Source organism: Ictidomys tridecemlineatus, chromosome 4 (assembly GCF_052094955.1).
Source record: "Ictidomys tridecemlineatus isolate mIctTri1 chromosome 4, mIctTri1.hap1, whole genome shotgun sequence".
In the NCBI taxonomy this organism is placed as follows: domain Eukaryota; kingdom Metazoa; phylum Chordata; class Mammalia; order Rodentia; family Sciuridae; genus Ictidomys; species Ictidomys tridecemlineatus.
Window position 1 is genome coordinate 164,766,624 of NC_135480.1, and position 25,917 is coordinate 164,792,540.

The 25,917-nt window shown below is 36.4% G+C and overlaps 1 protein-coding gene across 25 annotated transcripts in view; it reads right to left on the reverse strand.

Annotated features, from left to right (window-relative positions):
- The window catches only part of Elavl2 (ELAV like RNA binding protein 2), a 152,696-nt gene that overhangs the window by 50,845 nt on the left and 75,934 nt on the right, over positions 1–25,917 (reverse strand). For 13 of the 25 annotated variants that reach the window (XM_078047706.1, XM_078047713.1, XM_078047714.1 and 10 more), the window contains 2 exons: positions 19,248–19,338; positions 16,247–16,490 (listed from right to left, as the gene is read on the reverse strand). In XM_078047706.1, the coding sequence (XP_077903832.1) occupies positions 16,247–16,490; positions 19,248–19,319 (316 nt within the window). In that variant the 5' untranslated portion in view covers positions 19,320–19,338. The remainder of the gene's footprint in view (positions 1–16,246; positions 16,491–19,247; positions 19,339–25,917) is intronic. The other 12 variants (XM_078047715.1, XM_078047717.1, XM_078047720.1 and 9 more) reach the window with 3 other exon arrangements.

Here is a 25,917-nt window from a genome sequence, read left to right on the forward strand (position 1 = left end):
AGAGGCACAGAAGCTTTTTAACCATGATTAAAAAGCATATTAACAATGAAATACTTAAACCTCATACCCAGCAACTTAGTCTATGGAACTATTAGGCCAATTTAGGATACACCTTTCCCACAAAACAGAATAACTATAGTTTACTACCATTTTATCCTCTTAAGGACACCTACAAATCTACAAAAAGGTAGAGAAAAAAGGTCAGAGGTGTTAAAAAAAAAAAAAAAAGTCTTACTCATGAACACCTTAATTTAACTCATCTAAAAATGTGAAATAAAATGCTTCTTTCTTTCATCTACTGCTACTGAACATACTTGATTTATTTCTTCTCTGGGGGAAGTGCTATGTTTTGATGGCACCAGATTAAACAATATTAAGGACCATGTGACGTAGGACGTACCTTCTATATGTAATTTTTCAGCATTTAATGGGTCATGTTATAATGATATTATTTTAGGATCATGGCAAAGACAGGTGGATTAAAACAACCTATCTTGTCATCACAAAATACCCCCTAAAAAAAAGGGAGGCATTTAAAGGCTTCCTGCTAAATAGCTTTATGACCTCAAGACCTACATCTGTTAAATGGCAACTCATTTGTGGAAAAAAAAAAAATCAAGGCTAAAGGGTAAGATGGATGATATCACCTTATCAAGTAAGCTTCACAATAAATTCAGACCCATGTGTTAGTTTTGTTAAAGAGCTTTCTACATTGTAGAATGCTATACATAATGTGAGCTATTCAATTAGAACACACTCAAAGAAATGAAGTTTTCACTAAAGACTGATCTTTCAGCTCATTCCTATTCTCAATAGCCTTTAGTGTCAAGGAGTTTTCCTATTTTGTTGCTTACAACTTCTTCCCTACTATTTATAAAGGAACTGAGACCCAAATAACTATTATATATTGTAAATTCATCTCTTTTATTTGAGGAAAAACTTGAAATATCTTATATACGCTGCCTGACCACTTAACTAGTCAAGCTATATTCCCAAATACAATACAACCTGTGAAGTTCTTCTAGGTTTCCCTAACCAACCCTAACTTTAAAGTGTTCCTTTATATTCAGATTACTAAACTTATTTTTCTCAAGCAAGATTTTGTTTAGCAAGAAAAAATATATATACTTCAAAATTAATCTTAATACAGAAATCCCATGTACCTTATTGGGGTTCTTTATCCTACCTTCCTGCTCCCCAAATTATACCCAATACTAACGTTCAGGGAAGAACTTTGACCATATTTAAAAGGCTGTCTCTTACACCTACAGTTGTGATATACAAATGTATAAAAATCTTCAAACACCCCTGAAATTACTTCAGAATCAGATAAAGACTACCTGCCTCTCAATATTCTTTTGAAGAAGGTAGAGGTATAAATTTTTTTTAAGTCTCTAGAATATTAAAAATTTTAAACACATATTAGATTCAGGCCAGGCACAGTGGTGCAGGCCTGTAATCCCCGCAGTTCAGAAGGCTGAGGCAGGAGGATAGCAAGTTCAAGGCCAGCCTCAGGAACAATGAGGCACTAGGCAATTTGGTGAGAACCTAAATAAAATACAAAATAGGGCTGGGGATGTGGCTCAGAAGTCCAATGCCCCATAGTTCAATCACAAGTTACCCCCACCGAAAAAATACTCCACATATTAGATTCAATGAATTAGTCCATGCTACTTAATCTTAATGTTACTTCTTCCACTGACAAGATTGAAATTAACTAAATTTCTTCTCTTTCTTAACAATTGAGACTTTAGACTGAATATTCAGAAACAAATATCTAAAGATTATAGTTATAAAATTTGATCGTTATCAAATGACTGTCTCTAGTCAGATTTTAAATTTTACAACTAAGACATAATCACTCTCCAGTCTTGAATGCTATTAACACCCTTGATCTTACTATTCTTTAACTTATCCCTTTGTTTGCATTCTGTCTACAAGGAAAAGAGTAAAATAAAGTAAAGCAAATTTATCGAAAACTACAAATTAAATGACCAGGAACTAAGATACATTTTTACAATTCCCAAGGGAAGTTTGTTTGAATGCACAGTCTATTGCCTAATGAAGGTTTTCCTGCAAAGACTTTCTGTATCATCTTCTGAAGCCTGGTGACATCTTGGCCAGGTCTTTCCCCCCCTCCACCATGTTTTCACTTATAGCCTCTCAAGAGACATCCCATTCTACTCCTTGAAGTATATACAAATATCTTTAAGGCTGCAAGAACAGAAAACTCACCGATTTTTAAACAATTTCACTTATGATTCTGCATCAACTACTTGTTAGAAATAAACATGCAAAAATAGAAGTAAAATCAGACTTAAAATCTCTTGAATGAGAAGTGAGGACTGTTTAAAAAAAAAATGCACAATGATGTAGATGCCTAAACCCAAGGGACACCAAAAAATGTAATGTCTCTAAACATAAACATCCCCACGAGGTTGAGCACCAAAGGGCTTTAATTAAATGATGACTAAGTCGGCAGAAGAAATAAATAATGAAGGTCATTCATAGGCAAAATTGTTTTTCCAGACACGTGGCTCATATCAGCTGCAGTAAGCAATGGACTCCACCAAATATTTCCTCTGAAAACTAAAAGCTAAAAGTGAATCACCCAGAAAGATCTGGTATGTCTGAGAAAAGCCATCGTTGCTGATCCTCTCAACCCTCCCTCAGGTTGTTCTGAAACCGAGGAACAAGAAACAATCAAATGGGAGAGAAGTTGCAGAGGTTTCTTGAGAGGGGCTATCAATACTGTCATTGTCTTCTAGTTTTGCATAGTTATATCAGAATTTTGGTTTCCTCCAACACTGACAATACTAAGCAGATCTGAGCCAACTATATAAAGTCACTGACAAGTAACTTTGTAAAATACACATACATACACAACTACTGAGACAAACTCCTTCAACATAGCAATGGTGAGTGCAAAACAGGGACTTCTAAGCAATTGCAAAAGTTACTTTCTTACACGTGAAAGTAGGATAAACAACAACAAATAAGAAGCTGTCCTTTTGGGTGTGTTCAGTAAGCTGACACAGAAAGAAATATAAAATCACACAAAAATTATTTCACTTGAGTCTAAATTATAAGTAATGCAAATTGACTCTAGCAAACTAGCAGAAAAGAATGTTTTAAGAGACGCAGAAGATTTTCAGAAGGACGGGCTTTAAGCCAGGCTCCTCAGAATTAAGAGCCAGGAAGTAAAACCACTACTTCCAAAGACAGATTAGGTCTCCGTCACCCCTTACCCTTCAGTCACTTCCTTAAGTGCCCAGGTCCTGGCAGAAAATGCCCAATTGACTTTTTCAGTCCTCTGCTGGCTCCTTGACTATACTACAGCAGGGATGGAAGGAACTGCCCATTGGCTTCTGGCATTATCTTTTCACCAGCTGTATACTAGAAGAGACAATTCATATATGGAAAGGGCCTAATAAAATGAAAGGATGAGACAATTTTCTCTTGAATCCATGGAAGACCTTCAAATCTTTCCATACAAACCACAAAGAAAAACACCTCCCATTTTGTTTGAATAAAGGATTATACTGAATATTAATGACCAACTCATAAGCCAGTCTATACTGCTTCTATACCATAGTTCCAACACAAGGCAAATACCAGTTTAGAACATTCTGCACACCTACTCCACAAAATGTCCAATTCGCTCCATTTCTGGCTCGCCCTAACCAGCAGGAACCATCACAAAAAGTGATGTTACCAGACATTTCATGACTCAGGCTCTCTTCAATGGCTACCATTTGAATCAGGAACACAACACTGGCTGATGTTCTCCAGACACCTAAAAACCTTAGACCCAGGCTGCCAAACTGTCAAGCTGAAGTCATCTTCACCCATCTTCCCAACACCTTACGGTTTCAGAGGTAGTAGACCCCAGGAAGAGGCCTCTAGAAACTCGCTATGAATACAGGTACTAAGCAGGAAGTGGAAGAGAAGTTTACATGAAATTGAATTAAGGACTAAACCATGGGGCTAGGGTCATAGCTCAATTGTAGAGTACATACTTTCCAAGAAAGGTCCTGGGTTCAATCTCAGCACAAACAAAAAAAATTAAGAAATCTTAACCATGAGGAGCATTATCCTTTTTTATTAAATTCCCACAAAAAGGAAGTCTTTCTGTTAAGTCCCAACACATGCAACTGCTTTTCAGTCATCAATCATCAATATTTGAAAATAAATACAGTCACTAAGAGTGGAATGATGCTCCTGCAGGCAGCAAGCATTTGGCTTATGCTAACAGAGAAGGCAGAAGGCCAGGACAAGAGACCTATGATTAAAAAGACTATTCAGCTCAGTAACAAACAGAAATGATACAAAGGCAGAAACAGGCCACAGACCACCTACCTCTAAATTAAATGTACTTTAACATGGCCTCCCAAACATGCTTCAGAAGACCCTTAACTCTTAAATTACACATTGCTCTTGTCATCGGGGAAAAAAAAGAATGGCTCCACCCCGAGTGTTTGGTTGGTTGATATTTTGGTGGGAGATTTTTTCTGTTTGTTGCTTGATGAAGAATGAGTGGAATGAGTATGAGGGAAAGGACAGAAAACAGAAAAACTACACCACAGAAGGGAGTCCCTACTTTCCTTTGTCTCCTCCAACTGAGGAATGGCCTTCTGCCAAGATTTTCATCAGGTTTTCAGCAAAAAAAGGATCATGAGAGTAAAGAGAAGGGAGTGTGGGGATGTGGCTACTATGTCCTGTGTCCCCAAATCCCACACGAGGTTCATTCCTGAAATGCTCTAACTCTCTGGGGAAAACATGAAGCAGAAAACACGTAGAGACTGATGCGGAGCAACACTTAAGTTCTTCTTTCTGAATTGCCATGTGCACGTCACCATCTCTTCCTCCAGGTGGCCTTCCATAGATGGTGAGTGAGAGATTTGAGGCAAATTCCACTTGATTAAGACAAGTCTAAGCGCAGCTGAAGAACTGCAAAAGGGGAAGATGGAGACCCTGCAAGTAATCAACAAACTGATCATATACTGTACAAATTCAGAATTTTAATTAGGCGTTTCTTCTATTGGAAAAGTTGCAAGACGTAAGTTTGAATACAAAGAAGCTATTTATTTCAGGGGTAGGAGTTGGTTCCTTAAGCCAAATAGAGAGAAAGGGAAATAAAATACACAGAAGATTCTATAGCCCCAGGCAAAAAATTATCATCTACCTAAAACAATCACTATAATTTACCTGTAAATACTCTAGCATGACCAATAGCATAAGAATTCACTTATGTGAGGTACCTAAAATAGGCAAATTTATAGAACTAGAAAGCAAAAAGGTGGACAAGGTAGAGAGGTGGGATGTTATTATTTAGTGGGTACAGAGATGTCCGTTTGGAATGATGCAGTTTCTGGAAACAGATAATGATGATGGTTGCAAAACACCATAAATGTTCTTCATTCCACTGAACTATATGTTTAAAATGGATAAAATAACACATTTATGGAGTGTATATTTTATTACAATAAAGTTTAAAATGTGTTATAGATCAGTGTGATGTTATGTAGGCACAAGTTGTGTAAACCTTAATTCTAGGGGTGTCCATGTAAAGTTCTGTTATTAACATAGTCCAGAAGTAGTTTAACTAGCATAAAACAAGTGTAAACCTACCTAATATCCAAAAGTATAAACCTATATACTCTCCACATTTAAATCAACAACCAATCCTCTACTAATCTGAATAATGAGTGTCAAAATGAGTTTTGTTCTATAATCCAGTTTTTGTTAATTAGTGCAATTAGTGTTAGAACTGGGCTCTTATTGGTAAAATTAAAAGTACTCAAGATACGTAGAGGGGCAAAATTAGATACACTACCCACCCGTCTGTAAATGGGGCACAAGAACCCAAAAATGGCTTAATCCAAGATGGTCCATCTTGTGGATAGAATCTGTAAGTATTAAAAGGAACCAGGTTCTGGACTTTGTTTAAAGGGATTTCTTATTTGCATAATGCAAACTAAGAATACAGGATTTCATCTTTGGGGTATTATCAAACTCAAGTGTAAATTTCATTTAAGGTTCTCCAATGCGAGGGAGAGAGAGAGAGATAGAGAGAGAGAATATGAGAATATGAATATGAGACACACAAAGACAGCAACTGGGACTTTATCAAGCTCACAGAATAGTTGATGAATCACTTTGGGGCTACCTGTTAATATCAGTATCTGTGAAAGAACTTGGCTTGAGACCTGCTTTCATCAAAGCCTGAAGAGCAGCTAAGCCCCCTCCTTTCTCATTGGTGCTTATCATTACCTACCCAAAACCACTTAGAAGCTGTATACCTTGAGCTAACTTAAGTCCACTGCAGTATCTCAGCCCTCACTAAGAGGGGAGAGAGGAAAGCTGTAGATTCTTAGACACCCTCCCAATGTTGATGGATATATACAAATACACTATTTTCTGTAGCACTCAGTGAACTAGAGTCTCAACTACACAAAAGCTAAGCCCAGAAAATTCCACATCTGATTTTAAATAATATAACAGGTTCACCTTAGAAGAATCTCCAATGTGGAAATGAGGGTGTAATACATCGAGCACTTTCATGTTTTGCCAAGGTGTCCAACTTTCAGCACTTAAACAAAATCTGCTGATATAAACTGTACTAATAAATCAATATTGCCAATTCTGTATTTTAATCTTATTGTAACATGAATGGAATTGCTCCTGAAATAAAGGCCTAGAAATACTAAGACTGTAAAGATTTAATAACAAACCTAGTTTATTGTCTTGAGATTAAGATGTTAAATTCCAAATCATTTTGCTTAAGATAAATGCTGGCTCTACCCTCCATGGCAGAATCACTTGGCACTGTATGTAAGGAGAGCTAACTCAATACTCAGGTTCACAAAACAAGAGTCACATAACTTCAAAGTAAGACTTGAGATATCATTTAGGATACCTACTTTATTTTATGCACAAGAGAAGTCAACTGGCTTCACACATCATAATCAGCCCTTTAGGCACCTTTTAAAGTAAACTAAGAGCAAACTACAATTCATTTTGATGGTATAAAAAACGTTCTGGCAGACTAGGACCAGGAAGGAGGAGTCAGAATACACTACCTAGAAAGCCATCAAGACTAGATTGAAATCACCATAATGTGAAAAAATACAGCAGCTATTCCTGTGATCTTGGGGAAAAAAAATGCAACAATTGTAGCTTACCTATTCACATGCATTGGTTCCCTCCCTGAAACTTTAAGGTGAATCTTTCTCAAGATAAAAGTCCAAGGTCAAATAGATTATAAAGAATAGAGGGCATCACCTCATCTCCTCTACAAGGTAATAAACAATCAAGTCCCTCTTCCCACACCAAGAAATGCAGATTTCAGATGAGCTGGAGGAAGGGGGTGGATACAGGACTTGTAAGCTATATACAATCTCCCTTCAAAATCCAAGCATTATGTAGAAAACAGTTCCAACAAAAAGTACAATGATGAGAAAAGAACTCATTAACAGCTAAAAATAAACTCTAATTCACAATATGCATAAGGGTTTAACAAAAAGGGAAAACAAGATGTAAAATTGCATCTGCTAAGTTAACCATGCCCTCATGAAAATCGCCCCTCCACCCCACACAAAATGAAATCTGTAAAATCTGTGATGACTGAATGAAGCAATGCTTTCCATGTTTTTGATGAATATTTCAACAGAGAAGAAAACAAAGATAGGAAAAAAAAATTGCTATTGCTATGTCCTCTAATCTGCTAACACTGCAGGAATACTGGGCTTCTGAACTGGGTACTCAAGCACACAGTCCTATTATAACATTTTATGTGATGAAATCAGAATATTTACTAATAGCATATGCAATTCATTTTGAAGGGATATACATCTTAAGGAAGAAAATGTCAATAAAAGTAAAACTTAGCCACAGTTTGTCTAACCAATATTTTATGGCTAAATTTAACAACCTGTTCAACTTCCAGGCCAGTTAACAGCCCATTGGGGAAGGTTGGCTGATAGTACCTTCATGTTTTAAGTCAAGCAAATTCATTCTGAGTAACATGCACACAATACCACACAGAGCAATAGCTCTACACTTTTGTACTCATGTTCAGAAAGGCTGGTGGTGAATCATCTGTCATTTTTCTGGGTTCCCACGTCTTGTCTTTTACTCCTATTCCTGTTTTGTCCCACCCTAGAAAACCAAGTATAGAGGCTAAATCACCTAGAAAGCTGAGGACAGAAAATTAACTCTGCATTCTTCCCACATCATGAAGAACTAAGAATTCTAGGATGATAGATCTAGCTGAAGATGTCTTTCCAAAAACTGCTTTACTCAAGGAAAAAAAAAATCTGTAACTGTCATGTGACTTTATAAAAATTAACTGGTAAGAATAGAACAAGATCAAGTACCTTCTGTGTTCCCTATTCTATGGAACAAACTGAAGCTTGGAGTCTAACAGCTCACATTAAGCCCACAACACAAGTATGGCCAGGTTGAACTTAAATGCAAGCATAAAAATGTTCTTTTTTCATGCTAAAGTCTCTAAAACCAGTGCTCCAGAGACCAGCTCTCCAGCTGCAGAGGAGGCTATGAACTTTCTATTTTAACCCTACCTAGGACAGGGAGGATTCAGGCAAACCTTATTACCAACTGCATCACGCCCACCTCACAGGATAGTAAGGAACTCAATACACTTAACATACCACCATCTTGCAATTTTCTTTCATTGAAGGAGGCATAAAGTATAAAGTAGAAACCTTTATTCTAATTTAGAATACAGAATGATCACCCCTCAATTAGCTAAAGATAAAGATGATGTATGTCATAGGATATTACTCAGGAGTTAGATTCCCAAAAGGTACTTTTAACTGAAGAACTGTGTTTTTCACAATACTTGGAAGAGCTTACAATGCTAGTTTGCTGCTTACTGCCTGCAAAAAATATTTGATTATAGATGCTGTCACCAATAAAAGGGGCCTCCAATGGTGCCAAAAAAGAAGGGGGAAAAAAGATCAGGAGTAAAACATGCTCATTAAGCCACTGTATAGACCTGACAAATCAAATGACACAAGTAAAATGTCAGGAAATATTTGTTAAAGTTGACCTTTTTAGTTGGAAAGGTACGCTGAGGGTTTCCACAGTTTTCAAAATTCAGTAGCAGCAGTGTACTTAGCTGAAAGTCAATTAACTTAAAAACAAGCTCTAAAGAAGTTGGCAAATTCTGAAGCACAGCTTTAGCTTCAATGATCAACTATTCTGTTCAGGAATATTCAAAGGAAATTTTCCAATACGTACTAAATACAAATGTTCCGCTCTGTTCAGGATTTAGAAAGAACAAAGGGTAGTGCTAAGATAAATGGAAGAAATAGGATAGTATAAAAATAACTAAAACCATCAAAAGAAAAATGGGTTGATTTTGTACTACATTATGAAATTGGGGGGAAAGGCAATTTCATATCTGAGAAAAAACAGGATTTTAGCATTCTCTAGATTATAAAAGAATTCAGAAGTGGTGTATCAGAATTTTTTTTAATCTTCTCTCATTTTGGTTTGTCTCTCTTCCACACTTACAACCATTACTATGACAGCCACTACATAAATAGAGAATGCTTCTTATTCTGTACCACTATTCTTCAAGCACACAGTCCTACTGGAACATTTTATGTGATAAAATCAGAATATTTACTAATAGCATATGCAATTTGTTTTGAAGGGATATAAATTCTTCTAATGCAGAGGTAAACAAGACAACCCTCAAAACAAAGGTCTGGAATAAGCAAACATGTGCACTTACACCTTACTAAATTATGAGTGTGAATCCTTGCAAGAGAACTGTAATTTCATTTTGTATAAGTTGAAATACATGAACAAAATTTGTGTTTTATAACAAACTTCCAAAGGAATAAAGTTAAACTAAACTAAAAAGATTATGTGCCTAAACTCCCAGTAAGACAGTCTTTCTACGAAAGTCCCAGGGACAAGCACCAAGAATGCATAAAATTACAACTCCTAAAATTCATTTACTTCATAAGTTCAAACTTATATTCCAATAAATACTCTTTAAAAGCTACTGGATAACTGCATAGTTGTGAGTTGTAAATATAATATTGCATTTTTGTTCAGAGTAACTATATAAACACAAAGATGAACACCTGGGCTATATTAGGGAAATAAAACTTCAGACTATTTAGGTATAGCACTATTTTAAACTTTTCTGTATCCTTACAATAAACATTTTCTCTTCCCAGCAACTAGCCATTAAATGTCTTACCACCATAGGATACCCAAGGAAGCAGCTTTTCTGTATAAGTCTGCTAGCTGGGAGTTAACTTACTTCATGGTGAAACCCAGAATATGCCATCCTAAGAAATTCCACTTTGGCTTTAAGTATTATTTTAAGCTGATGGCAAATGAGAATCAACAGAAGCAAGAATTCTCTGCCTTTCCCCCTTTCGTCCTAAAGAACAAATACCCACATGAAGGTGTCCCCTTATTCATACTGATAAGAGTCACTTCTCCTCTTATCATTAGAGACAGAGTAGACCCAGATAAGTCTGCATAAACAATCCATGGTAAAAATAATTCTTCCTTTGGTAATTGTCTCCATGTATTTTCTAGTCACTCATCCACAATATATCATCCTTTAAAATCCAAACCTTTCCTTTGTTAAAATGTTATAGAAGCCCCTAAGTCTAACTGCCTATTTATATTTCACTTATTTCTATGAGCTCTGGAGCCTGTGAAATACTAATAAATGTCATGTGTCTTTTCTCTAATTAATCCGTCTTTTGTTACGTTTAGTATCTGAGGACCTACAAATTAATCCAACAGTAGAAGTCTTCCTCTGATAAGAACCAACTATATTTGATTTCTTATAAATTCTAGTTTCATTATCCTATAATTGATCAAAATGATAAATAACACTGAATATTGTTCCATAAAAATAACCAAGTTCAGCTGAAAAACAACCTTGAAGAATAAATTCAAAAGATATTTTTCCAAAACTTCGTAAAACAACTCCTATAGTGGTAACATAGAATTTTTAAATGACTGACCATGACCTTTGGAAAAGAAAAAGATAAAATGGGAGATAATTAGACCTAAAGATATATTGATAAACAAAAAGCTTTTCTGGTACCTTTTATCTGTTAGAGATGTTTCAAACTTCCCTCAGGGATTCCACAAACTCAGTACAAATTTCTTTTTATACAAATTTAGCCAATAAAATCTGAAAATAAATTCAAACATACTGTATTCCAGTTAACACATCTGGAGTCTCCAAAGCATTTACCCCTGGCCACCCAAGTTATCTGTTTCCTACAAACCCAGGAACACACAAGCCTTTCCATCATCTTTCTGATTAAATAGCAAATACTGCAGAATAAGGTGTTTATTAAGTTACCACCCACCCACTCGCCCAACCACCCTGCTGTTTTCAACTACTTGTCTGTGAGACTCAGGTATCTTGATCTCCTTACTTTGGACCTATCCTAACAGACTCACTTAAGATTGTAACTGACATACAGAACCATATTTTCAAATTAATGGTCATCAAAACAGCCTGTGTTCACTGTGATTGACTGACTTCATCACAGCAAATAAATGCTATTAAATTTGAAGGCATCCATTAGACTAATAAGAATACCACTTATCTGTTTAAACCCCAAGGAGCTAAGACTGTCTTTATTTTTTTTTAAAAAAAGGGGGGATCCTATGCCACTAAAATAACATTTCATAATCAGTATTCCATAGAATAAACAAGATCAAAACTAGCTTTAAAGTTCTCTGAAGGGCTGGGGTTGTGACTCAGCTGTAGAACGCTCACCTAGCACATGCGAGGCCCTGGGTTCCATCCTCAGCACCACATAAAAATAAATAAAATAAAGGTATAAAAAATTTCTCAGAAAACTAATAACCCTTATATAAAAAATATTTCACTATACCAATGCTTAATAGTAGAAAAAGAGGCCTGGGTTACCTACAAGGCACCACCTGTTTAGAGGTAGTTGACATCTACAGAGTCTCCTTGGGTCCCTATAGTTTACATTGTTTGTCTACTTTGCATTTTATTTTTCCTTCTTGTGTGAAAGCTTCTAGATGGAAGCTAATGGGGTCAGCACAAGTCCCACCTCAAACAATTCATGTTGTAAAAGTGAAGCATCACACCAGGATAAAACAAGCAATGCTCATTATCTAAAGCCTCTATAATTGTCTAGCTCTTCTTTCAGAAGAAAAGTAACCATTAGAGAATGATCCATCCCGGAGTTCCAAAACACTAACTACACAGACATACACACTCAGGGAAAGGCAGGTAGTCAGTAAAGACACAGCCTCAGAACTTTCACATTCAACATCTCTAGTCCTGATCCCCAAGAATGAACTCATCAGAGACCAATGCTGAGGAGAGACCAGCACCTGAATGCCTGCCACAGAATTAGGCACTGTAGAGACAGCACCTCTCCCACTTGCCCCAAGGGGACTTCCAGAGACACCAGCAATGCCCAAAATGGATAGGCTTTGAAATCCCCTGGGAACTCTCTGAGAGCAAGGTCCAAAGGCATCCCAAATTTTTTTTTTAATTCCCTTAGGTAAAGATGTGCTGATGGATTCAGGAGACAGTGCGCTAAAACATCTTAATTCAAAACCACAGATAATGTTTCTAACAAAAGCATGGATGTTCTTGTTCATTCTATGTATCCTTTAATCCTTTCCCTCATGAATCTTCTATCTTCCTTTCAAAAAAAATAGGCCCACAAAATCCCCTCCTCTTGTTGGATGTGTCACTATATCTTCATGGTTATGCTTAACTTTAAAATCAGTTCATGCCTCCAACAATAGGCTAAGAAGAAAATCTGAATAGAGAATCCTAAGACAATATCCTGAACACTTCTCTATACTATGTAATAGCTGTGTAGCCTTGAACCAGTCATTTCACAAACCTGGGTCTCTCATCACTTGTTTGCTGGAAAGAGGTAAAAGGGTTGGCTAAGGTCACCTACAGGGCTTTTTGGCTCTACTCATTCCTTACAACAGAAAGTTCATTTCACTCCTCTAGAATGCAGCATCAGCAGGTGTCAACAACTTGAAAGTGATTTAAGAACTCTTAAGTATGGACCAACACCAGCTAAGCTGTGCAAGCAACAGTGGCTTCTTGTGATGAATGCCTATAGAGAGGAAACAGGCTGAGGCATAAAGCTGGGCACCAGCCCAAAGAGAGGGCCTGACAAACAGCACAATAAATAGAATATAGGCTAGAGAGAAGGTTATTGTATTTGCTTCTGAAGACATTTCCTAATGTACCACCCCCATCCTCATTCTATCAAAATAGTGACATAATTTGCTAATACTGACAATTATATGCTCTCTTCTTGAACTTAGGAAAGAGGCAGGCACACACATTCCTAACTAGGTATTTTTGTATCTGGGATATAGTTTTCTAATTCATCATTAAATTAGGTTTAAGAAAGAAAAGTGAAAGGAAGAATTTCAAATCACCTTCCTAATGAGTGATTCAAGTTTTCATATAACCCAGATAGTTACCGTTCAAGCTGCTATAATATCAAAATACAGAAGTCTGACCCAGCTGCTCCCTAGGAGTTGAATAATTAGAGAGGAAACCAAGAATCCTGACCTATCTCTAAAATATGTACTGAGAAACTACACAATATGGTCAATTCTAAACTCAATAGGGCAGGGTTCACATTCCCACAAATTCCTTCGAAATCTTCCTAAAGTTGTTAATAGTAAGTCTTAGAAATATATGACTACTTCGAAACATAAAACCACTCAGAACTCAGTTTTTTATATGTACCATCTAACAGACTATTTTGTCCAATACAAACATTTATTTAAAAGTTCAGAATTTTAAAAAAACAATTCTAAGGCAATTTTTGCTTAAAGCTAAATGAGTCAGACCCTTTTGAAAGCCATTTTCACTCATACTACAAATAAGTAAGCTAAATAAAAACAGGGTTACAGAAGTAGAGGTATGCAGTACTCAGCTGTAGCTTCTCAGTTTTCAAACTTATACTTCATTATCACTTCATTCATTTTATGAATATGCTAGCATTTATTGATGTGATCAGGTTAGGGAAGAATTTCAGATTAAACTGTCTGATAACTACAATAACTTGAAAAGCTTTTATAGCCAACATGTTCAGTGGAAATTTAGTGTTGGGGTACATCACCCACCCCTGTCAAATAAATTCTGTAATAAAATAAGGCTGGGTAACTAAATTGAATGGGTTTTATTTACTGCATTTTATAGTGTCTTTATAGTTCTTAATATGCTAATTATCTGCAGCATGGACAGAGAACTATTGCATTTCTCAGATTTTTCAATGGGATACTTATTTTGAGGAATAATTACGATTATCTCCTGAAGCTTAAAAAACATCCTGCTACTAGGTTATCAGGTATTTTAAGAAACTGTATCACAGTGGGGAAATCCATTACCTCCGTCTCACTGAAAAGGTAAAGAGGAGAGAATAAGGGGTGCAGCAAATGGACAACAAATAATAACAGAGTTTTTCCAATATCTAGCTGGGATATCAGATATTTTTATTTTTACTATTGATTGATTGATTGATTGATTGATTGGTATTTGGGTTTAAACCAAGGGGTGCTTAATGTGAGCTATACATCTTTAGCCCTTTTTAAATTTTTTTTGAGACAGAGTCTTACCAAGTCACTGAGGCTGGCCTTGAACTGGAACTACAGGAGTGCACCACCGGACCTGGCCTTCATGCATTTCTATTACCACTGTTCACTACACTGAAGCTGGAGAGGCAAGGGTGTAAAGATGCAGAAGTCAAATTTACTCTATTATGTCATATAACTAGTAAAAGGTTTGTGGAAGAATAATTCAAGTCTGATCGGAGATAAGATTTGAAAATCTATAAAATGTTTCCCATAGCAATTGCTTAATACAAAGATGTAAGATTTAATATTTTCATTTACCATTCCTTGTCTCATAACAAAGAAATGTGATTTTATGCATTTAAGCATTTTTAAAAAATATTTATTTTTTAGTTGTAGTTGGACACAATACCTGTATTTCATTTATTTGCCATTTTTATGTGGTGCTATGGATCAAACCCAGGGTCTCACACGTACTAGGTGAGCGCTCTACCACTGAACCACAACCCCAGGCCCCATTTAAGCATTTTTAACGGTATATGTGACTATTAAAACAAACCACATATAATTTATATCACAGTCTTCATGCCATTTATCACATTTTATCATTTATGTCAAAGAGGTTAGCAAATGCACATGAAAATAATATTGTTTGCTAAGAACAAAATTAAAAAGAAATTCACAGAGATATGAAGGAGAGCCTTTTGTTCTCCACTTTTTCCAACTTTTCAAAACTGTTTATAAATTTCACATATGCTGCTCAGTCTCATTTTGGAAAAGAAACTGAAAAATCTCATCCATCTGATTATCAGTAGTCAATAATATAAAAGAACTTTCCTGATAATATCAATGTGAACTTTAAAGCAATATAATTGGTTAAAAATATAATGATTTGGTATAGAATGATAAAGATCAGCTTTTGTTTGACTCTATAAATAAATTCCCTCTGTGAACTTTAATCTTTGGCTCAAGGAAACAAGATTGTGAGGCCAATCAAGTTCTGGTGCTAAATCTAGGAACTCCTATGGAGAGAATGATCCCTGAAGTCTTGATGACAGAACAGCCAAAAGTATTCTCTCAGAAGAAATCCAAACTGACCTGAGAAATAACCTAGTGTGACCCCTTTTCTGCATTCTACCTCACTTTACCAAGAGAACCCTGAGGCTAAGAGCTGACTTGTCCAAGGTCCCACGACTAATTAGGAGTTCATACTCCTGATCTCATTCTTTACACTACACTTAGTACCCTTTACTGACTTCAAATATTTAGTTTGGTATTTTGGGCTTATAAGGTATGCAACGCAACTTAATATATATTAGCACTCAAATTTAACAACATAAAATATGCAAGAGGCCTATGTATGCTTCATACAATCTTAATGTTTGCAATCAACTAGGGGTGAGTGTGTGTGTGTGTGTGTGTGTGTGTGTGTGTGTATGTGGATACTGCACTTCAAAATTCTCATGCTTTGAAAGGAAACTTAAAACTCTAAAGTTTCACTATTCTGAACAATCAGTAACAGAAAGTCTAGATGTGAATAACAGCAGTGCTGAATGATTTCCAAATAGCATACTTGTTATACTCTCATATCCTGAAACATAACGCTTTCAACATGAATTATCTATATAAAACTGCATACCTGTTATTTTGTCTCTTACAAGCTTACAGGACTCTATTTCACCAATGCTCCCAAAAAGACTCTTTAGCTCCTCCTGTGTCATGTTCTGAGGAAGGTAGTTGACTATTAGGTTGGTCTTGCTGTCCTCTGTGTTCCCAGAGTCAACTGGTGACGAGCAGTTGTTGTTTATGGTGGATGGACCATTGGCTGTGTTATTGCAAGTTGGCCCATTAGACAGTTGTGTTTCCATGGCAGCAATTACCTGCTAAAAACAGAGAAAACAAGAAATGTCAGAATTCATATTTCACAACCTATTAGAGATTCCATCCAAGAGTTTAAACACTTGTCACTAAACACAAGTTATTCTGCTGAAATTACAACAAAACTTCAACAAAAAGGGCAACACCTAAGCTAATTTTTACTTCATATTAAGTTATTCAATTAAATATTGCAATTACATTTTCACATACATATTCCATACATGCACATGAGCACAACTTAAATCTTGTGAATTTTCTAGCATCACATTCTGGCTCTACTCACATAGCCTCACTCACCTGCAGTGTCCAGAGTACCAGAGGGCAAAGAATTGAGCCCTGGCTAAAAATCATACTAGAAAATAAAAGTGCTTAACATGCTACCAAAACAAACCAAAAAAAATGACCTACTAAACCTGAAGAGGATTTTTAGTTAGCCTAAGAAGTTCAATATTCTAAAACTGACAGACATCCATTAACTTAAAATCAAGGAGCAAGAGTACTGTAAAAAATATAAATTTGTCAACATGTACTGTTTTGGTTACATATTGAAAATGTTTTTCATATTTGATTGACAATATCTTATACCTCACCATTGATAGGAAATAAGAAAAATGTTATATGTTAGGGAATGAAAAGGATTTATAGGGTAGCTGTATTTTATCTACCTTGTAGAATGTAATAGGCTATTCTTGTCAATCTTGGCAGTTAAAGATCACCAACAAGGGAACTGAACTATAGCATTGAAATAAAAATCCCCAAACAATTCAGTATGATATTTTTCCTTGACTGAGGAAAAAAAAATATCCAGTCCACCAAAACAACAATGTAAATAAATCAACTTTTGCAAACAGACCAGCCCAAGGAATTTTCATTTTAAGGTATCTATAAACTCCAAATACAAGGTAAGTGACAGAATTGGGGGAAATGGCCTCAAAAATATTCAAGCTACTCTACAAAAATCACTTATTAAGCAAATGTGGATCTAGTCGCCTAAAAACCAATCCTATTATTCTTTGAACAAGAATCACAAACCATAGCCCCAAGTTTTCCAAAAGCATTTTCCAATAGTTACCTAACTTTGGACAGTCAAGACTGGGGGGGAACCCAAAAATCAAAGCATCACTGAAAGGATTATCCTTTGCATTTCATTCAAAGCACCACTCAGTTCCACAAAGAACAACTGCTCAATGTGACAACTCTAAATTGATGGGATGCTAATTTTAGGGAATTTTTAATATAGAAAAGGCAAAGATTCTGAGGTAAAGAAAAAAAAGCAAAGGAGAGGGAAAGAGGGCTATCATTATGACTAAAGAAAAAAAATTGTTGTTTTTAAAGCAAATTGCCTAAGAAAAATAAACGGGGCACATTAGTGGCTAAGAAATCTCTACTGTCAAGAGATGTTTATAAATAAAGAAGGCAACAAAGACAGATCGAGACTGGTTAACTAACCAGATTGAGTCTGGTCAGAATGGACAAGAAATCGGTGCTGTGGAGTTAAAATACAAAACAAAAGCAAAAACAAACAAACAAAAAGACCAAATCCAAAATGGCTAGGCAGAATCATTAGTTACAACTTGTAACCTTTCCATGATTTCATTTCACTTTCAAAGAAATGGGTATTTGTTTTCTAAGCTGCAAGCTACCTTTTTCAGGTGAATATTTTCAGAGAATAATTTAAGGAGGTCAAGGAAAATAGAGAAACCTTTGGAAATCCTTAAGAAAAAAAATCAAGTAATTCAAGATATGGGTTTTATTATACTTAAATCTATTTGAAAATTAGAAGGTAGGTTTCAGATTTCCTAATAAAGTATAACTGAGTTTGTTGAATGTTAGCTGTGGACTGCCCTTCAGGGGGTTAACCTATGCTGGCTGAGCAGTTATGAAAACAATGAACCAACTACAAGATGAAAGTGCCCAAAGCCAATTAAAACAAACCACTATTCAAAAGTTAGGGTATGTGCAGAAGCTATGAAAGCTGTAAATATGAGATTCGGACTAAAGCTCTTTGGGATGGCATTTGAAATAAAGTGTTCACTGACTGAAATTAGCAGGATTTAGCAAGGACAACAAACACTCCTCACTTAATTGCACATTTATTTCCATGTTCAGGTGGCAAGAATGAGCTCCTAAGCCAACATTCAAGTGAACAGCTGCAGTAGGCTGTGTGCACTGAAAATTACAGCATCTCTCAGCTATAGGACCATCTGCTCAGAATAAAATGATACTAATGTGCTATATTTTACAAATAATGCATATTCCATTGATAGGCTCAACACAACTGTTCACAGAATGCAAAGTCTTTCAACAGTTACTGGGCAAATAATTTCCAGCCAGATTTACAATTTCAACTTTTTTTTTTTTTTGAGCATCAGGAATTTTAAATAAGTTCAAAATGTAGTAACCAAAAAAATACATAGTAAACAGAATGTAAAGAATTACGGTAACTTAGTATTCAGACCATACCAAAACTTTTTCTTGTTTTTTTTTTTTAAAAAAAAAGCATGTTGTCACTCTTTTGAGTCTGTGCTAAATCCTAATTTAGATTATAAAAAGTTACATACAAGAGTATGGTTCTGATCTACATATACCACTAGTTAAAATTGCAATGTGCTTTAAGTCCTAATGATGGCCATACCATATAGTTAAATATAAGAACAATTAGTATGCCAAATGAAAGGTTCAAGTGTTTGGTATGGCCTCAGCACTCCTGCAACATGCTAAAAAAAAAGTAGCCTACAGAATTTAAGAAAAATCCCACAGACCCCAGTCCAAGGCTCTGCTGCCCACGAACCACTTCTAAGCAGAGAAGCCACATCACACAGTCTGACTGCCATGTTAGTTTGGAGTTGCCGTCTGCAATATGGACACAAAAAGTACCGTATGTTAGATGAGCAAGATAATGCAACAAATCAGTTTGTACAAAATTTACAGTGATTGTATTGATATTCCCAGCACGTCCATGCAGTGTGGCTTAATTGAATTTGAGGCAATTCCAATCTAATCTTTCTAAATTCATTTTAACATGTAGTTTTCTTGCACAAATGTAAGCATTTTTAATTAAGAGCCTGATTTTAAAACAATATTAGCTAGTTATCTTGGCATCTATCCTAAAAACTACCTTAAACCATCCCTCAAAAATTAAAAAATAAAAAAAGCAAAATACTGCATGCTGTCCTTTCTCTTAAGGGCGTGGGAGAAGGAAGGAAATGTGAATGAAATTTTGTAGTGAGAAAAAGCGATCATGCAATTCATAAGTGACTGCTTTATATAAAAGTATGCTTTCCCCAAAATATCAAAAGGGTATTAAGAGAAGCTATATCTGCCCCACTGTTACATTATACTACAAATGATCCTTAATCCTGGGACTTAAAATTAATAGTGAATGGAAACCCTGTGAGGTTTTTTTGCCACTATAGTCAAACTATTCTCTAACAGTTTCACTGAGAGTTGTTCACATATACTAAGAGGCAGTAAACCAGCATCTTTCAATTGAAATAATTGGACCAATAAATAGGATTGTTTGGAGTAATGTTTGTATAGGATGTCAGTGCTATCCCTGAACAAAATCAAATGAACATTTTTTAATATGTAAATTGTAAACCCAGCACGATTTGAAATTAGTGCTGCCATGAGGCCTCCCATATAGTTAATGGGCCATTTACCACTTATTACAACTTGCCCGAATACTAAACAGAGCCATGATATTGGCACAAAAGCCAAAGTTTACTTTTCAGCCATATATGCAGATGCTTTAAATGGTCAATATAATAATCAAAAAATTATTTTTTTTGATTCTTTGAAAACAAACAATGAATACCAAAGGAGGGCCAAAAATGTCCCTTATGTTATAACTTAAAACTTTCATTAGATATTTTCATGGCTATTAAGTGATTCACTCATGATGCTAGGAAGTACAATAATAATGGGCAATGATGGATTCCATTTTCTGGCATCTACCAAGAGGGTTTAACATACTTTTACAGGATGCCATGAAAATGTTTTAGTCTTCTTCCCTTCTCCCACTGCAGCCAGAAAATTCGGCCTGACTCTGTTCTTTATTTTCCAGAAAAACTACCTATAGTCAAACTGAACCTGTGAAAAAGTAAAAAAAAAAAAAAAAAAAGTGCTTTATATTCATGAAATACTACAACAAGAACCCAAGTGTGGTTAGACCACAGGACGAGGGCAAAAGGACCACACCCAGCAGGTTAAACCAAGCCTAGACTTATGTCCAGAATATCCTTGGGAATGAATATCTAAACATCCCTCACTACATAAAACCAGATTCAAATATAATGGCCTCAGTCCCTTGTGTTCCATAGGAGGTGGACAATAACGAGCTCATCTACTGACACCCCTCCTTCTGAAAGCCCCAGGGATGCGAACAATCACTTTACTGAACCAACTAGCTAGGAAGGCTGTGTATGGAAAATGATTCTACTGCACTTTTACATTTCAAACACCCCAGACAGTATCTCCGCTTGAGGCAGACACATACCTTTATGGGAAGTTATAAATAAGTTGCTCACATGGCCCTTACCTTTATGCTGGCCAACAATTCAGTTACTAAAAATGTAAAGCTACTTCCCCTTCACTTAAGGACAGGCGATTCTGCTCTACTCAATCTACCACAGACAACTGGGCTGTGCACTATTTATAGATTCCATTGGCTCTGAAACTCTTTGGAAGGAAAAAAGGCCATATTCTACTGAAACAGAGCCATTAGTTTTAAGACTTAAAAAATAATGTTTCAATATATATTTGCCTCTTAATTTAGAGATCAATTGTGCCAATTCAGACTGGTTTTCCTCCTGTCATTCTCCATATAGTAATTTATGAAAAAGACACTTTAGCACAGCTCAATTTAGAATATTCTACATCTTCCTGGGCTCCAAGAGATAATAATGAGGTATTAGTTTGGTGAGAGCATGGATTTTAATTTGCAGGGAGAGAGGAAGGCAGTCTATTTTTTTTCCACAGTCACCAAGTTTACTTCCAAAAGGCCACAGAGGCTTTTTAGGTTGATTTTTCTTTCTTTCTTTCTTTCTTTCTTTCTTTCTCTTTCTTTCTTTCTTTCTTTAAATGGTCCACTGTGTACCTCAATATCTATAGTTTCTTGCAAAAGTGGAATTGTGGGACTAATGCTATTACTTTAGTTCTCCTGTCTGGCAATACTAAGAATTAGAGAAGTTGAAATGATCCAATAGTTCCTGATCACATAAAAGATGTTCTTGAGAAGTCTCTATCTCCCAGTCATTCCTAGTTTTAGGGAAAAAAAAAAATCTGAAAGCTAAGACAATCAGCTTCTTCACTATTTTCAAACCTTCAACAGACAATCACCAAGAAAGACAAGACTGCTAACCAAAAACATCTTAAATATATTCTCAGCATTCTCATTAAATTCACTTGGTATAGTATCTAAGAACAAGTTTCCACAACCACTTGATATAGTAACCAGAGTTCTGTAATTAAAGGCTCAGCAAGACTGGAGAGATGGCCACTACACAGCATCTGCTAAATCTATGCAGTTGATCCCCACTCCATTGCTATGGTTACCTTTCTAATCAGGTTCTCACCCTCCTCTGGACCACCAGATTAGAACCTCTAGAAAGGTCCTTCCTCACCTCAATGCAAAAATCAGCCTATTCCTAGGAGGATTTTCTTAAACCATCAATGGCTCCCTATTACCTATCATTTACCTGTAAGTTACTCAATGGAAGTGGTATAAACACCAGTGAGCCTCTACAACTAATCTTCCAGCCTGCTTATTCAGGAACCTAAAAATCATGAGCTCTTCCTTCTCCCTCCAAAAGTCCAGTGCTTCACTCTCTGCCTTTGCTCATGCTGTTCTGCTTGCCTGCAAGATCCGTACCCCAATCCACCCTATCCCCATGTCAAGGGTCTGTGCAGGCAAAGGATAAAAATAGTTTCTTCAAAAAAACTTAAGGACAAACCATATACTTAATTGCATGCAAATCTGGTAACTTGGTTTTCTACCCTACTTCAAATATTTCATACCAGAGATAATTATGAAAGCATACTTTCAATTTTTGGCGCATCCCACCAGCCAACCTCAGCCACTTAAGTCCAGATTTCTATTACACAGTACAACAAAGGAAACCATTGATTTTTCAAGCAATCGGTTGTATGGTTTTATTTCAAGAACCTGTCTCACCAACTTGCCAACTCAAAAACATGGAAGCCAGGACAAATCCAAAATCATGACATAAAGATGTTCCAAGCTTCTGACTGACACCGTTACAGAGATGTGTTATGTGAGATTTTGACACGATTTTAGGAACAGGAAAGAAAAAGTAAATTCAGAAGAGAAAAAAAAAAGGAAGGGTTTTTGACACAAAGACATTTAGAACACAGGGTTCAAGTCATGGCTCTCAATCTTATGTTGACTAGAAAAGCTTAGGTAAACACAAATGAAAACAATCTCTGTAAAGAATCATGGCTAGAGGCAAGGACAAGCATCTCCCAGAGTTGAAAGGTACTGAGTGGCTAGTGACCTTGGTCTCCACACTAACTTGCAGCCAGAAGGTTCTCCATACCTAAGGTAGCACAGCACCAGGTCAGGGCATTCCAGTGCCTTTCCTCTGATCACATCAAGTCTCTCTCTCTCTAAAAGGCCAAGTTACAAGGTGAGCTGAAGACATTTGTCTCTCAGATTTAAGAACTAAGCCCAGCAAAAAGCAAAAGCAAGAAAACCCACAGCCTTGGCCAAGAAGCATCTTCCTTTAGGGAACTTGAGGCAAGAAAGTAATGCACACAAAGCAAGCAGAGAAATCATCACAGAAGCTCACAGGTGAGCACTGGGTAAGTAGCCCTTTGGGTCCTTAATCTGGGGGACACCATTGTGAACAAACACTTTATCTTTCCCATTCAAGTCACTAAAACTGCATGTTCAAGATACATTGCTGACTTTACTGAATTAAGAGAACAGTTAACCAAGCATTGAAGTCACAGGGCTAACATGTCAGTTACAAGACAGACCCATTAAGTTTGTTTTCTTTAAATCTTTTAGCTTTATGTTCCTAAAATAATTTGTGACTAAGCTTCAAGGTAGTTCCTCAATCCTAGAATCCTTGTCAACTCTCCACCCCATCCACACCATTTTTTTTTCAAGTACCAAAGATCAAACCCAGGAGCACTTAACCACTGAGCCACATCTCCAGCCCTTTTTTATTTTGAGAGGTCTCACTAAATTACTTAGGGCCTTGCTAAGTTGCTGAGACCAACTCTAAACTTGTAATCCTTCTGCCTCAGCCTGGCAAGCCTCTGGGATTACAGGCACAAAGGCATTTAGAAACACATCAGATTCAAGTCATGGCTCTCAATCTTATGATTACAGGCACACTGTAATTACAGGCCTGCTCCACACTCACCAGTTCTATGGATTCCAACAACCTCAAACTCAGATTTTTGTCCTTAAGGCTACATAGGTTCAAGAGCTACCAGAAAGTCACAAGAATGTTCTTTGGCAGCCAACATCATCTCTTGGCCCTTTATTGTTCCTATAAACAAAGTACAATGACTCCAAAACCAGTCTTTCTGAAACTTCAGTTTAGGGTCCCAAGTACTTCCCTACACTCTAAGTCCATTAACAGGCACCTATGATGGGCAATGGGAAGTAAAGATCTGCTTAAGCTTCAAACCCTGTTCATCCATTTGACAAATATACATATACAACTACCATGGGCTAAATTCAGTACGAGGTGCTCGAGTTACAACAATGAAGTAACACCCTGGTATCTTTATCTGCAATGAAAATATGGAGTGAGAGGACCTGAGAATGTTTAGACAGGGCTTGGGTAGCTTCAGGTTGAAGGAAAGGTTGCAGACAAGGTTTGAAAAACATGTGAGCTGGCTGCTGTGGTAGGTAGAATACTGTCCCCCTTCCAGCCCTCCATGTCCACTTCCTACTCCCCAATGTCTTTGAATATGTTATTATACATTGTGGGGGAAATCATGGTTGCAGATGAAATTTTGGCTGCTAAATAAACTGATCTTGAAAAGACAGATTATGCTGGATTATTCAGGTGGGTCTGATGTGATTACAAGGGTACTCATAAGTTAAAGGAGGAGGCAGGAAAGTCAGCATCAGAGTGATGCAACATGGGAAGAATTTAACAGGCCTTCATTGGCTTTGAAAGGGGTCACCAGCCAAAGAATATGGGCAACTTCTACAATCTGGAAAAGGCAAGGAAGCATTTTCCTATAAAGCCTCCAGAAAGAGCTCAGATATACCAGTACATTCATCTTAGCCCCTAAGGACCCACTTCAGTGGACTCATGACCTTCAGAATTAGAACATTAAAAAAAAATTGTGTACTGTTAAGTTTACACTACTTTGTTACAGTTATAATAGGAAACAAAAACAGCCCCCATGGAACTATCAGAAGAGGATCATTCTAGGTAGAGAGACCAACAATGGCAAAGCTGTTCAGTGTAGAAGAATAGCAAGGGAGAGTAGAAGGAGATGCATCAAAGAGGTAATGAGGCCAGATCACATAAGGCCTAGAAGGCCACTATAAGAAAGGAAACCATGGAAGGTTTTAAGCAAAAGAGTAGCATGTGGCTTCTATGAAAATAAACTGTGTGTGGGTGTGCAGGAGCACTCAGCAAGTTTGGAAGCAGACTAGCTGAGGAGCAACTGAAGTAATCCAGGGGTAGGATGACAGTGACACTGGCCATGGTGATGTCAGAAGAGAAGTTGTCAGATTCTAGATATGCTCAGAAGATTCTGGATAGTAGTAAACTGTTAAAATCCATCATCAAGAAATTAGTTTAGACTCCAAGTGCTCACATATTCAAATAAACCACCAAATGTTTTATTGTGTGCTAGGGACAAAAGCACATGAATAAACAAAGAACTTCTATAGATATCTAAAATGGGGGGAATTGTCCTTTAAAAAACCCAACATATAAAAATCTGAGTTTATAAATATGAGTTATTCACTGTATATATAAGTTTTTTTGAGAGAGAGAATATCTTTTTTGTTCATGAACACAACACAATGCCTTTATTTTTATGTGGTGCTGAGAATCGAACCTGGGTCCTGCACATGCTAGGCGAGAGCTTTACAGCTAAGCCACAATCCCAGCCCCATATATATATATAATTATTTATAAGAATTCAGCAACTGATTCATTTAATAGCAAATATAAAATAAAATAAAAATCAGTAACTTCAAAGACGCAACCACTGAACAACTCTCAAATTCAAAAGAACCCCTTTAAACATTCGAAATTAATAATCAAAAAATATTTCAAAGCTTCCTCCCTGCTCCCAAAGTTTAAAAACAAAGTAGACAAAAACTAATGAGAATAAATTACAATTTTTTAAATGGAAATAAACTTTTAAATCTGTATTTTTCCATCAGGTCATTTATAATGGTTAAATCACAGGTTAACTCAATCTTGGTTA